Raw genomic sequence first — 15,011 nt, forward strand, 5'->3', positions numbered from 1 at the left:
ATTTTCCCTGTACAAATACCTAGCCTCTTCTTCTAAAAATCAAACAGAAATTCACGTTGGATACCTGAAGACCACATGGTGTTTCATGTGAAAGTTTCGCCACCTCATCAAAAAATCCTGTTTGATACTTGACCTAATCCATGTCTCCCCCAAGCAGTTAAACTGAACTACCTTTGCTCCCCCTTGGCAGGAGGGCTCCCTTCATCTTGGAGGGAAGTGCTGGGTACCCTGCAGCTGGTGTCAGAGCTGGCAGTCAGGATGGTGGCTGCCCTGCTGGGGCTGTCCCAGCCACTTTTTAACTCACTGGGGCAGTGGAAGGACCTGGGGACTCAGGAGGCATGGACTGTGGGTCTGAGCAGCCCCTGGCAGTGTGGTTCATGGGGGTGTGTGTCCTGCCCGCTGGGCAGTGTGTTGCCCTGGGTTAAGAATCGCTTGTGGGACAGAGATGGTGTAGGGCTGGCTGAGGGCATCAGGGATGCTGGTTTCTGCAGGAGGGTCTGAGGTGGGTGGGAAAAGCAGGTGGGGTTTTTTCATGCAAAAAATTGCTCTCTCTTTCTTTGGGAGCCAGAACCCTGGGGTTTCCAACGAGGGAGTGCACGGTTATGCAGGTAATTTGGGCTGACCAGCTCCTGCCCTTCAGATGCGTCATCTTTGAGCTACTTGCTGCTTCCCTGTGTTACTGGTAGACACCTGTCCTTTGTTGTTCAGGAAGCTTGCAGGATATCATGCTGCCAATTAGATTTTTTCCCTGTAGGCATGAAGCAAACCATCCCTGAGCTGACTTCTGTCACCTGACACGTTGCTCTGTAACAAAGTTAGGGTGAAAATTTTGAAGGGCAGATTACTGTAGGATGACCAAATGCATATAAATAGAAATGAGAAACTTTCTGAAGTTGTTTTTTGCATCATTAACTTCAGTCCTGTGCAGTAAATAATGGGAGATGCTCTGTAGTTTTTATTTCCATTCAGAGTTGGAATCTCAGAGTTGCTTCTGAGATTGCTTACTAGCCAGCTTGAGCGGTCTGTTGAGTGTTATGCCTCTTTAAAATACATCTTAACTTCTTAATTGTGTTACTATTATGAACTAACCTCACATTATTTCTTTTTCTTTGTATAGTTTTCACTACACAAAATGGAAAGGTCGCTATAGTGACTGGAGGTGCTAAAGGAATTGGTTACCAAACTGTGAAGCATTTGGCACGACTTGGCATGCACGTTGTAATAGGTAAAGTCATTGTTTTCCTTTTTTTGTTTCAGAAAGTATTTTTAATTTCTTTTAAGGAGTATTTTTTTCGATGATCAGTAAAGATATGGCAGGGGAACGTAAGAGAGGGTTTTGCTAACATTTAGCACAAATAAAGATTTGGTTTATGTTTTGCTTTTCAAGGTCCTAAAGAAAAGTGGATGGGATTTTTTAATGCAAAACTTGGAAGAGTTATATAAGAAGTAAACAATAAAGTAATGCAAAATACTTTAAAGTATGGGTATTGAAGATATTACATTGTTGCTGAGGATGGACTATGATGCAATGTTTGGGGTGCACATGTTCATTAAGAACAAAACTAATGAAAACCTTGAAGGAACATTCCAATGTGTAGTGGAGGATGATCCATGTGCTAAGGGCAACGGAAGCCTTATAACTTCACCTATGCAAAAATTGCACATTTACTTCTCAGTTTGTCACTGTAGGTGGCCTTTGTAAGCAAGGCAAAGAAATAAATACTCTGAGTGGTTCAGTTGTGACAGTCTGAGATGGGCTGAACAACTCACCTTCTTGGAGATGCATATTTCTCTCCATAATAAAGAGTTTGTAAGGTGACCATGTTAGACTGAGACATCTGAAGTTAGGATAAGTGAATTGTGGTAGAAACTCCAAAAATGTTCTAAACAGACAGTTTCTTCGCTCTACTACAGACAATGTTGGTGAGACTTCTTTTCTTTTAAAAAAACAACAACAAACCAAACAAACAACTTTCTATATTATATATATATATATATATGGACAAATATACGTACTAAATCAGTATGTAACTGTTATGTCCCACCTTCTGGGTAGAGATGGAAGGTAACTCTGATTTGTAAATCCCCTCAGTTGGATTAAGGTGAAATGACACTCAGAGTCCGTATTTGAACATTAGCTTTAATTAAAACTACAGAAGGAATAACTCATAAAGACTGATGCCTCAATTGTTATGTATGTGCAGGCTGTGTGATCATAAAGGCTGATATTTTTATTATAAAAGTAATGAGATATTAATGAGATATTTATGTTCAAGCTGTGCAACCTGAGAAAAATCGTGGTAGGCCTTGCTTTACTTAATGATTTTAGGAATGAAAAGAGAGAGACAGAGAGAAAAAGAGAAGAAAAATTAGAGAGATGGGTAACAAAATCACCAGTCCTGCACTGGTCCAGTCAATAGGGGAGGGCTGGTGTTGGTGAAGCTCCTGAAGCCCACCATCACAGCTTCTCCTTTTACAGGCCTGTTTCTCTGAAACAATCGTTTTGAAAGGATGAGTAAGAGTGGTTGAGACATATCATGATTGAGCAACTAGAAGGGACCTCCACCCTCTCCTCTATTCCACTGTGTCATATCTCTATATGAAGACATTCCTTTTTTGAGTGCCAACCAAGTTGTATTTCAGGGCTTACAATGGTATTTCAACACCACTTCCTACAATAGGCCCTTCAGGTAGGTCCCTCACAGTAACACCGTGAATAGTCATATGTTTAAAATGATACACTTTGCTCCCTTCATCTTTCTTTAGCTAGATTTTTACCTAAAACAGTGTATTTTACACAATAAGATCCCTGAAGGCTGATATTTCATAACACACCAACAAGCTGGTGATGCCATTTTTTTAGCTCTTATATGGAATGTGCTCTCTGTAAGATTTTGTATAAAAATCCTTTAAACAAACCCAACAGCAATCAAAACCCACACCAAACGATATACAAGAGCATAGTAGCCATGTAGTTTTAGTCTAGTGCAGTCACTGACACTAATGGAATTGCCCTTGAATTGTATAGTTGTAACGTGGAATACCACTTACTCATACATGTTTTAATAGATATGTCAAAACAAGCATCTACAAAAATGTGAACAGATGCTGCTGTATATAGCTAGATGTAGCTAATGTAGCTAGATGTAGCTATTGATGCCAGTATTAATATTTCACTAGAGAAGTCTCTTTTCGTATTTAACACGGGCTGTAAAAATGTTCTGAGTGGGAAAACCAAATGGCCAGTTCTCTTTGCACAGGGTCATGGGAGCATAGAACATTGCTAATTTTTAAAGATTTATTTTATACTATTTAATATTTAGGGTATTTTGTGTAAAAAAATTCAGGGTGAGGAAGGGACCTTACAGATCACCTAGTTCCAACCCCCCTGCAAGGGCATGAACACCTCCCACTAGACCACATTGCTCAGAGCCCCATCCAACCTGGTCTTGAACACTTCCAGTGATGGGGCTTCCACAACTACCTTGGGCAACATGTTCCAGTTCTCATCATCCTCACACTAAAGAATTTCTTCATAATATCTAACCTAAATCTCCCCTCTTCCAGCTTAAAATCTTTACCCTTTGTCCTATCACTCCATGCCCTTGTAAAAAGCCCCTCTCTAGCCTTCCTGTAGGTGCCTTCAGCTACTGCAAGGCTGCTGTAAGATCTCCCTGGACCTTTCTCTTCTCCAAGCTGAACAGCCCCAGCTCTCTCAGCCTGGCTTCATAGGAGAGGTGCTTCAGCTCTCTGATATTATGGCCCTCCTCTTAAAATCTCTAAATAAGCTGATTTTTTTCAACTCACAGTCACCCCCTCATACATCTCGTTCACTCACACACACCCCCATCCTCTCACAAGCACCCAGATGTGGTCTGGTGAGAATCACTTGTGTGCAGCATGAGAAAAGGTATACCTGCTACTGGGTCCACCAAGTCCTTATCCTGCCCCTTTGGTTCTTCTTGATCAGAAATGCCAGGCTAGTTTATGAACAGAGCTTTTATATCCTTTAGGGGTCATCAGCTCTTAACACATTTTTCCATGTCTGGCTTGTATAGACTATGTCTATAACATATTTTCTTGGTGGGCTAAAAGAAAAGTAATGGTGATATGCAACAACCTTGATGTTATCTGCCTGGTGTCAGACTGCACGGTCAGCTGCTGTCAAGTCCTCTGTGCTCTGGCCTTGACATAACACAGGAACAGTGTCCTGGAAGCATGTGCTTCATTTTTGACAAGAAACATTCTTCAAACTCTCTGCTCTCCTGTTTCCTCTGGTGCTTACAGATACACACATTTCCATTCACTCTTGCTTTGTACCAACCTTAATATTTGCATTACGAATCTCTACAAATGTAAATTAGTGAAATAAATTATAGGAAGCATTTGATGAGTAAGATTTTAAAATGATTCAGTTCTTTCAGGCAGACACTGACCTAAACGCTGTGCCCAGTGAGTCACAGCCATCTTCTTTGCCTGTGAAATTCTTCAGAGCAGAGAAGCCCTATCAGTCGAATAGGTAGTTTCAGGCTTTGTTCCAGCTGCAAGATTAAAACAGTCTCAAAAGCACATTAAATGCAATCACGTTCCATCCTCGTTGCTAACTGTTGGTCCCGAGTGGCCAGAGTATGCTTGAAATACCTGCTGGCACATTGGCATGCATTAGCACATTCAGCTTCAGGCCATACAAGCAAAGATTTGAGCCTTAAATAAAACAGAAAGCATCTGCAAGCCTTCTACTCTAGAAATGTTTTCACCCTATGTTTGTATATAGATGTGAGCTTGTGTGAAAGAAGTGTCAATTTTAGCTGAATTTGGGCTTGCAAGGAACACTCGTGTAGCTCACAGTCAATATCTTGTGCATTCACTGAATGCTGCTTTCCCATTTCAGGAAGTAAGTAATGGGAATATTTAGCAATAAAGAATGATATCCCTGCAGTGGGCAAATGAGTCAAACCTGCATGTCTCATGTAAATATGATTCATCATCCATGATGGATGTGATTTTGACTCCATTTGACATCCACTCTACTAGTGGAATTTGGAAAACAAATCAGTAGAAAGCATGTTACCTTGTGGAATGTCACCACATGAAAAGGCAATGTGCTGACTCAGAATTTTCAGCAAGTAGTTGCACAGTGTTGTTACAGCTTCTTCCTTTCCAGTCCCAGCACTCATGCACAAGAGTCCTTTCTCCCTATGGTGGTCTCCTGACTGCACCATCTGCAGATGGGGCTCACCCTGACCTCAGCCTCAGCCTGGGAAAAATTTAGACAGTTTTCACAATGTAGTACTTGACAAATAAGCTTATATATTCATTTTCAGAGAGAGGAGGGAAATGGCATCCAGTTCTTGGTGCTTATTGACCATTAGCTAATATCAAAGATGGGGTTTTGTGTGGACTTATAAATAAAGATGATGGCAATAAAGATATTGAAATTTAAGACAACCCAGTCATTTTTATGACCAGGTTTGGTTCTAGTTCACAGCATTGGCCACAGCTTGTGTCTGAATTTAAAGAGATTAAAGCATAAACTCTTCATATCCCTTTCCTCCTTCATCACATCCTCCTTCATCATAATTTTAAGAGGGATCCATGAGTGGATGCTAATTTTTTTTACTTAAAAAGGAGAGCTTGGGTTTGATTTTTCCATTATTTTTTTTTTCCTGTCTCAGTACATTAATAAAAGAAAGCTGAAATAGTGACAATATCTAATACAGAAGCTTTGATAATCCTGTCTGTGAACAGTGAGTGAAATTCAAAAGATTTTCAGCTTGACAATGTTAGACACATGCTGCTTGATATAAAATACCAAGTTCAGGACACTAATTAATCTGTAGTGTCTGAGTGTCTGAGTGTCACAATTTTCTAAGACAAGCTCACATTCTGAAGGAAACAGTCTCATTATATACATATATGTATATATATTCAAGTGACTTATTTGAGCCATGCAGTTTTGGCATAAATATAGTTCCATCATCAGACTCAGCACTTCAATGTAACCTGTGTAAGCCCTGCAGAAGACCAAGAGATTTCTGTCATCTTTTTACCTCACGTTAGTTTCTCATTTTCATGCTGGACTCCCTGCACTATGAATCAAACAATGATTACATTGTATAATACAACAAAGTGACTTTAGAAGGATAATTAAATCCTATCAAGATGGTGCAATTTTCAAAGGTGTTTTGATTTAATTTCAGTTACTGAAAATTTATATGGGATACTTTAATAATCTTTTCTCGCTATACATAGATGTATGAGATGCTTGAGTTATAATTTTTTCTAGAAAAGTATTTTTCTTCATAACTTTGGCCAGGTTTTTTTAGGCTTGAATGGTTTGTAGAGCTAGTCAGGAGGTGTCAAAATGTTGCCAGCCTTTTAAAAATGGGTGATGGTTTCCTTTTTCTGGTGTGAACAGTAAGGGGGCCTACAAGAAAGCTAGGGCAGGACTTTTTGCATGCACATGTAGTGAGAGGATAAGGGGCAATGGTTTAAAACTTGAAAAGGGAAGATTTAGACTAGATATTAGGAGGAAATTCTTTACTAGGAGGGTGGTAAGGCACTGGAACAGCCTGAGAGGCTGTGGAAGTCCCATCCCTGGCAGTACTCAAGGCCAGGTTGGATGGGGCTCTAAGCAACCTGATCTAGTGGGAGGTGTCCCTGCCCTTGCAGGAAGGTTGGAACTGGATGATCTTTAAGTTCACTTCCAACCCTAACCTTTCTATGATTCTATGATTCTAAGATGCATATTGGTTGCTGTATAATTGCCACTCGGTTAAGTTTTTAACATACCAGTACACAGAAATGGGGGTTAGGAACTCCACTTCCAGTTCTGTCTGTTATTTACACACTCTGCATGTGCACAGAGCCACAAACAGACCTTCCCAGTCAGTAAGGATTTAGTCAAATACTTGAGACCCTAACTCCTGTTTGAAGGCTGTCACTGTCCTTGCTTTAAAAAGACTTTTTCCTTCTGTCCTGGCTTGAGCCAAGATAGAACCAATTTTCTTTTTAGTAAATTTACTTTTCAGTTAAGTCTCTTTTAAGTAGCTGCACTTGCTGAAATTAGCAGCGTGTTTTTCAGTGTCTGCTTCCAGGACTGGTAGCACTCGATGTTATAGTTACTGTTGGGAATGGTGTGCAGAACCAAGGCCACTGCTTGATTCTGCTAAACTTCTTGTGGGCCAGAAATTAAAGGAAGGAAAAGGGGTCACACCTATGACCCTTCTGGGAGGAGAAGCAGATTGGCAAGTGACCTGAAATTGACTAAAGGAAGTATTCCAACCCATATGCATCATACCAAGTACAAATCTGAGGGATCATGAGGGTCAAGCTCTCTTCTTAGAATAGAATCCTAGAGCTATAGAATGGTTTTGGTTGGAAGGAACTTTGAAAGGTCATCCAGTCCAACCCCTTTGCAGTGACCAGGGACATCTTTGACTAGATCAGGTTGCTCAGAGCCCCCTCCAGCCTGGCCTTGAATGTTGCCAGGGGTGGAGCTTCTACCACCTCTCTGGGCAGCCTGATCTAGTTTTGATGTTTGTTCATGGGAGGACTCTGTCCATTCTTCTGCCTGGTCCATGTGTTCCTGAATCCATGTATTCCTGCATCCAGCTCCCATCTGCCACTGACTCCAGGACCTCAGTCCAGGATTTTCCCAGGGCTGCCTGCAACCTCAGTGGTGATGTGAGCATTATTTGGGGGGAGTGTGATAGTGGTTTTGTATATATTTGTATATATCTCATTATTTTATTTTTCATCATTATTGTTTCATTAAAGCTGTGTAGATTTTCAACCTTTAAGTCTTTCCCCCATAGTCTATTTCATTTCCCTTTTCTGGAAAGAAATAGAGAGCACCTTGTCATTCATTTAATTGTCAGCCCAGTGTGAAACCTTGAGAACTTTTTTTTTTTTTTAGATTAATGTTTATTCATTTTTAACATTTCACCTGTAAAATTTATAGGATTTTTGGTAATTGGCAATGTTTTGAGGCTGCTTATTGATGAGCAAACTCATTATAGTGTTTCTTGGGAAATTTGAAACTGCTGTTAAAATAGCAACAAACAACTGAACAAACAGCACTTTCATCTTTCTATGAAAACTCAGTGCTCAGTAGCTCAGAAAAAGAAAAACAAGTATTAAAAATTGTTCAAAAATGAACAAACAAAACAGACAGTGTGAGTTTGTCACTGTTGAAATCCTTTGTGTGTCTGTGTTTTACATGCTATGTTAAGTTCTGGTCTGCCTGTTGCAAAGCAGATAGCAAAAGAATGGAAAAGTTTTAGAGGAAGACAAGATTACCAGGGGTATGAAGAAGCACCTTTATGAGGAACAAAAAATAGATTTAGTCTTCAATCTGAAAATGTGTTCTGTGATGGGCAATCATTACATTCTCTCTTCTAAAAGAAGTACTTAAAATGAGCATCTAAAGAGATGCAGTGCTTATGAGTAGAGATGTAGAATCACAGAATATGCTGAGTTGGCAGGGACCCATCAGGATCATCGAGTCCAACTCCTGTCCCTGTGTAGGGCACCCCAAGAATCACACCATGTGCTTGAGATCATCATCCAAACACTTTTTGAACTCAGGCAGGCTTGGTGCTATGACCACTTCCCCGGGGAGCTTGTTCCAGTGCTCAGCCACCCTCTGGGTGAAAAACCTTTTCCTGACATCCAACCTAAACCTCCCCTGGTTCAGCTTCCTGCCATTTCCCTGAGTCCTGTCACTGGTCACAGGAGTGAAGAGATCAGAACCTGCCCCAACTCTTCCCCTCGTGAGGAAGCCATGGACTGCAATGAAGTCACCCCTCAGACTCCACTTCTCCAAGCTGAATAATCCAAGTGACCTCAGCCACTCCACCCATCAGAAAATAAATTAAAACAGACTAAACCAAGCCACTCTGGTTAAAACCAAAATCCATTAATAAGATAAAACTATTTCTGGACTATTTCTAGTATCTGCATAGGACCTTAAATCATCCTTAATTTAGCAGCAAGTATAAGGGGGCCAAATGTGACTGTTGGGAAGGATATTGTGCGTGTGATTTTGATATTGAAAAAAAATGGCAGGCATTGTAAAAAATGCTGAGCTAAATATGTGATGATAAATTTTGGAATAGTGCAATTTTTCTAGACATTTGCTTAATTTATTATTAAAATGTATTAAATGCTTTGAAGAATTTAACAGCCATGTGCATTAATTTAATCTTGATTTTCAAAAGCTTTTGGCAAGGTTCATGCCGAAAGATTTGAAAGTGGCTACCTTGTTTTGAGGTAAGAGGAAAGTCTCTTGAAGTTTAGTGACTGATTAGGAGACAGAAAACAGTATTTAGGAATGATCTGTCAGCTTTGGGATGGAGCAGAGAGGCTCCTGATCCCACAGCCATATGTTCAGTACATTTATAAAGGACAGATACAGAAAGAAGAGTGAACAGTGAGATGCTGCATTTTGGGCAGATGTGTTCAGGATAGTCAAATTAATTTGACTGTTGGTAATTAAGGGCTTTAAGCATACAAGGACAGGCTGAGAGAACTGGGACTGATCAGCCTAGAGAGAAGGCTCAGAGGGACCTCTCTGTGTACATAAATATGTGATGGAGCCAGCTAAGATGATGTAGCCAGGGTCTGCTCAATGCTGCCTGTGACAGGACAAGAGACAACGGGCGCAAACTAAAAAGCAGGAAATTCCCTTTAAGCATAAGAAAACACTTTCTTACACTGAGAGTTGTCAAACAGGCTGCCCAGAGAGGCTGTGGAGTCTCCATCCTTGGAGATACTCAAAACCTGACCAGACATGGTCTTGGGCAACCAGCTGTAGCAGGGGTTGGGACTGGATGGTCTTCAGGGGTGTGTTCCAGCATCAGCCATCTGGTGATCTTGTGGAATCCGAACTACCATGAAGAACAGGGAAGAATCTCACTTTGCTGAGTGTCAGTAAATGCAAATACTGCGTATGAGGAAAAAAACCCATATTTATATTTACAAGAAGAGGATCTAAATTACTAATAGCACTCAAAAAAACAACAAAGAAGTTATTTACTGTTGAAAGCTCTCTGCAGAACATCTTCAATGCCAGTCAGAAGGGCAAATAAAATCTTACTACTTAGCAGGAAAGAAGATGAAAATAGGACAGGAAGTGTCCCTCTTCCTTTGTAGAAATTGTTGGTTCGTCCTGTTGTGAATATTCAAAAGGAGTCTGGTAAAACTGGAAAAAAAAAGAGAGGGATGGTGTGAAGGACAGGATGGCTCTGTGCTAATAAACACAGGTGTTTTTTGCTTGCTACCACTGAGGTATGATGTAATGCAATTAGGAATGGTATAGAGAAAGTGAATAAGAAGTGGTTATTCTCTGTCTTATTGTAGACAAAGTAGAGAACATCCAACAAAATTCAAAAAAACAACCCAGCAAACAAACAAAAAAAACCCCAACAAAAATCCACCACTGAGGCACAAGCTTTTATATGTCATTAAGTGTGTCACTTAATCACAGAGCTTGCTGTCTCAGAACCCTTTGGCAGCTGAACACTTGAATGAATCCTAAGTGCAATTATATGAAGTAGTGGAGGTAGGTTCACTGAGAGTTTAGGTGTGAACTTTGAGTCAGGAAACCTCTGATCATTCTTGCTATTGGGAGAGTACATAGGAAAACATCACTCCTAGACGCAGTGCTCAGTTTTTCCTTAAGCACCTACTATGGGTTATCATCGGAAACAGGGCACTTGTCTGGATGTGTCTTGAGTTTGGTAAACAAGGATCATTCTTAACTTCTGGTTGGAAGAGCTAGGTAGCTGAAACCTGGGGCAAGAATGATGATTTCTTTTCTCTTTGCAAACTGACACCTTCCTCCTTGCTCAGTTTTGCTTCTTTTCTTAGAGGAGCAGTTACAATGATATTTTTGCCTATCATGTCAAAAAGGCATGTATTTAATTGTGAGTGCTGTATGATGGACTGGACGACAAAGGATGTGTGGTACTTCTAGACATAAGAAAGTTTTGTATCACTTTCTTTCTGTATACTTTGTGTCACTTTCTCAATGTTGTTTTTTTTTACACCAGATCACTTGCTTATACCTGTCTTTATTGAATAAAAAATTCATAACTTGAAAGGTTTATGAGCAAGACCAAGATCTATATTCCATTTTCCTAAACAAGATTATATATATATATTTTTTTAATTGAAGATATTATTAATTTCTTAAAAAAAACTGTATTGAGTTGAAATTTCTCATTCTCAGAGCTTTTGGGGGGCACTCATTTCTCTCTCTCAGGCACATGCTATTTGTTGTGCAGTGCCATGCACATTCATAAAATGTTAATCCTCATGAAATCTTAATCCTCATAACACCAGTTTATAGGACTTCATTTTTCTCTTGAGGCCTTGGGTGCCCTTACAAGCCCTGTCTTCAGGCTGGCACTCCAATGAAATCAGTTGCCCTTACATCATAATGAGGATTATACTACTTTGAGGAGGCACTTTAACTCAAATTTGCAGTTGGAATATATTTTATATTCTGTTGCACAAAGACACGTAACCATCACTCTCTGCAGCTCCTTAATCAGATGGTTTACATTTTATACACAATTTATTACCATCCCTCCAAGCTTTTCCTGGTATCACACATATGCATTAGACTTTATGGGCACCACCTCTAAACTTGGGTTCATTGAAGTGGTCGGGGGGAGTGGGGAGGACCACAGGGCAGGTTCCAAATCCTGGAAAGTTATTCATCACTTCAGGGATTAACCGATACGTAATTACAGCCAAGTCAAGGAACCAGAGTTTATTTTAGGTAGACAGGTCCCCCAGGCACTGGGGAATAAGGGGTCGGACCTGTCAGAGGCTGGGGTGTGTGTGGAGGGCTGGGATGTGATGTGCCAGCCTGGCTGCCCTGCTGCCAGGCAGCTTGTCCCTGCCTGTCCCCCCAGGGCTTGCCACAGGCTGAGGGGGACCTTGGTGCACAGGGCAGCTCTCCAGGCTGGAGGGGTCGGGTCCTTCTCTGAACCACCACGTCCTGGGTGGTTTGCATCCTCTTGGGGTTCATCTCAAAAAGTTTTTGTGCTATTTTGCTGGAAGTAAGGAAATTCCCTCCCTGCTAACTTGGGTAAGCAAGGGCTTTTTGGCTTTTTGGGTTTATTCTACTCAGGCAATCTTTTATTCCCTTCAGGCTGTATCATTGTGCATAGACTATTTTAAACATCTTGATAATGCCCTGCAGTACATTCCTGTGAAACATCAAGATTGCAAATTCCTATTTTTACAAAACACCAATTGGGAAAGATCTTTCATTTGCTCAGTTTTCTTTTATTGTTTTGGTTTTTGGTTGTTGTTGTGTTTTTTTTTTTTAATCAGGATCAATTTAGCACATAAATTTTGAGTGTGAGTAAGGATTATACTTTTAGAGAGATTTTCTCATTCAAAGAAATAAAAAATATTGTATAAAGAAACAATTTTACTAGGAATTATATTTTTCATGCCATTAAAATGAATTCCTATTTTATACAGGTGCATCCATTCCAACCTGAACTTTTTGGTTGTTATTAGTTTTATTTTCAGAATTGGTTATAGTCAGCATTGTTACTGAATCAGCTTCACCTGAATTTTTCACTATGTAGGGACTAAATAAAAGGAAAACATCAGATGGGGCACTGAACAGCTTGCATAAACAGTTCTTGAGACAACTGCATCCACTTTGAGTTCCCAATAGACCCTTTGAATTAGCATTAAAAGCAAGATTATTATGGTTTTGGGTATTTTGATGATCTAAGCTCTCAAGACATTGAATTCCTATTTCTCAAAGCTTTTGTTCAGCTTCTCTCACTGAATAAAAAGCATGGCCTGTCTTCTCTTTCTTATCCTCCCCTCCAAAACAGTTGAATCCAGAGTAAGCAGATTTTACGGTACAGGTGCTACTGTGCTTAAAACTGATAAATTCTGGCATGCCAAATGTATGAAAATTATGGTGAATCACTGGCAAGAAGTCCAGCCAGAGGATCCTCCTCTCTACCAAAAAACCTCACTACAAATATGCTACTGAGGATCTAAACCAGCAGATGGTAGTAAGAATTTGACCCACCTATAGTAAACTGTCCTCCTCCTCAGTTTAGAGTGCTGTCAGTGCACTTGAAGGTTGTGTTCTTCAGTGATCCATCAAGAAGATACACATTATTTTTTGTTTTTCTCAACCTAAAACTGATGGTCAGTGTTAGCTCGATGATTTCTAAAGTATTTTTTTTAAATTTTGAATAATTAATGTAGCACTTAAAAAGAGGTTGTTCTTTTTCATGCCTACTGCTTACTTTTCTTGGAGGATCCCAAAAGGATGCAATGTCCCTTTCCTCTCCCACTCACCCTCAGCAAGAGGATGCTGATCTCCACAAGCTAACTCAGAAGTGTAGATTACTCTTCCAGTCTTGTGGCATCTTTCTGATACATGTCTTTGAACTTTTTGTAAGGATTTTCGTGGCATCTTTCTGATACATACATGTCTTTGAACTTTTTGTAAGGATTTTGGTCAGTCATTCAGTATCTTTATTCTTTTTTACAGGGTTTTTTTTTAAAATAAGTGTTTCAAAAGCCTCTATTACAGTAAACAGCTTTCACTGTGGCTATTTTAATTTTGTGATACTCCAGCCTTCAGAATCTGGTTTTCAGTCTCTCTTGAATTAGGCTAGAAACAGACATTTGTCTGTTTAGCAAAGTAATTATTTTTTTCCCAGTGGTCTACAGTGAAAAATATGTAAATATGAATAAAATGAGCTCATTTGGAAGGCTTTAATGAATAATCATTTCTATAACAGCTAAATAAAGCAAATTAAAATTTGTTGTGAACACAAGCTCTTTTAAAAGAACAAATTAACTGAACATACTGAGAGTTAAATCAAGACTCTGGAGGCTTTAATAAGCCTGTTCTCAGCATGAGGAGCACTGAATGAAAGAGGAATCAAATAAGACCTTCACAGAATTGGCGCCAGAGTATTTTTGTTTCTAGCCTAAAACTATCAGGTGTGATAACATGCTGAGTTTGAAATCTTACTCTAGTACATCACTTGAGGTGAAACAGTGAGAAAAGCTAATCCTTTGCCCATAGCCCCGGTGTGCAGGTTTCCACAGAAATGGCAGTTTCACTGGAGGGTTTGTTTGTTGACACTGCAGCTATATCTGGGAATTAGCATCAAGCTGAATGTTTCTGTTCTGTACAAGGCTGGATGGTTTTAATGGGAAAAAAAAACCCAAACAAACCAACAGCAAGAAGAAAATACTGCAAATGATGTTTGCTTTGTTTGTGTTTGTTGGTTGGTTGTTTATTTTTTTGTTGGTTGGGATTTCTTGTGTGCTTTTTGTTGTTTGTTTTGTTGGGGTTTTTGTTTGTTTGTTTATTTGTTTATTTATTTGGTATTTCTTTTTTCCTGGTCAATCTGAGCAATATAATTCCATAGTTAATAGAATTTATAGAGAACAGTTTACAGGCCAGTATGACTCTAGGTTTTATGGGGTAATAATTTTTCTCTCCAGTATCTGGAATGCTAGTTGTCTTTTCTTTGGATACAGTTATGTAAATATAGAGTCTTCTTGCATATCATGAAAACAAATGTGTTGCAAATAATTGTTTTTTACTACAGAAACATGGCAAAAACTCCACCCTCAAAATAATGCACTAGCCTACTTCCTCACAGTGGTCAGGCTGTCCCTAAAATCTCCCTTCCATGCTCTTAGCCTTCAGCTAATGCAACCAATGGATGACACATGATCTGTCTCAAAGGGCTTACTGCCACTTTTTGAAGCTGCTATCAGCTGATACCAGTTTCTAACATCTCAAAGCAGATACAAACATGTACCAACTAATGTGAGCAGGAGGTTGAACTAGATGACCTCCTGATGTCCGTTCCTCCCTTAGCTTTTTCGATGACACTGTGATTCTTTCCTTATCTTTGATAAAGCTGATTCACTGTTACTAAAAAAATAAAATAAAATGAGGAAAAAAGTGGAAAACCTGACATTTCTGCTGCGTAGTG

General features: G+C 39.6%; 1 protein-coding gene across 1 annotated transcript in view; it reads left to right on the forward strand.

The window, feature by feature from the left end:
- Nucleotides 1-1,114: 1,114 nt before the first annotated feature.
- DHRSX (dehydrogenase/reductase (SDR family) X-linked) overlaps nt 1,115-15,011 on the forward strand; it is a 135,933-nt gene continuing 122,036 nt past the window's right edge. Inside the window, exon 1 of the mRNA XM_010001170.1 lies at nt 1,115-1,225. Within this exon, the coding sequence (XP_009999472.1) occupies nt 1,210-1,225 (16 nt within the window). The 5' untranslated portion in view covers nt 1,115-1,209. The remainder of the gene's footprint in view (nt 1,226-15,011) is intronic.

The sequence above is a fragment of the Chaetura pelagica genome, unplaced genomic scaffold (assembly GCF_000747805.2).
Source record: "Chaetura pelagica isolate M959 unplaced genomic scaffold, ChaPel_1.0 scaffold266, whole genome shotgun sequence".
Classification (NCBI taxonomy): domain Eukaryota; kingdom Metazoa; phylum Chordata; class Aves; order Apodiformes; family Apodidae; genus Chaetura; species Chaetura pelagica.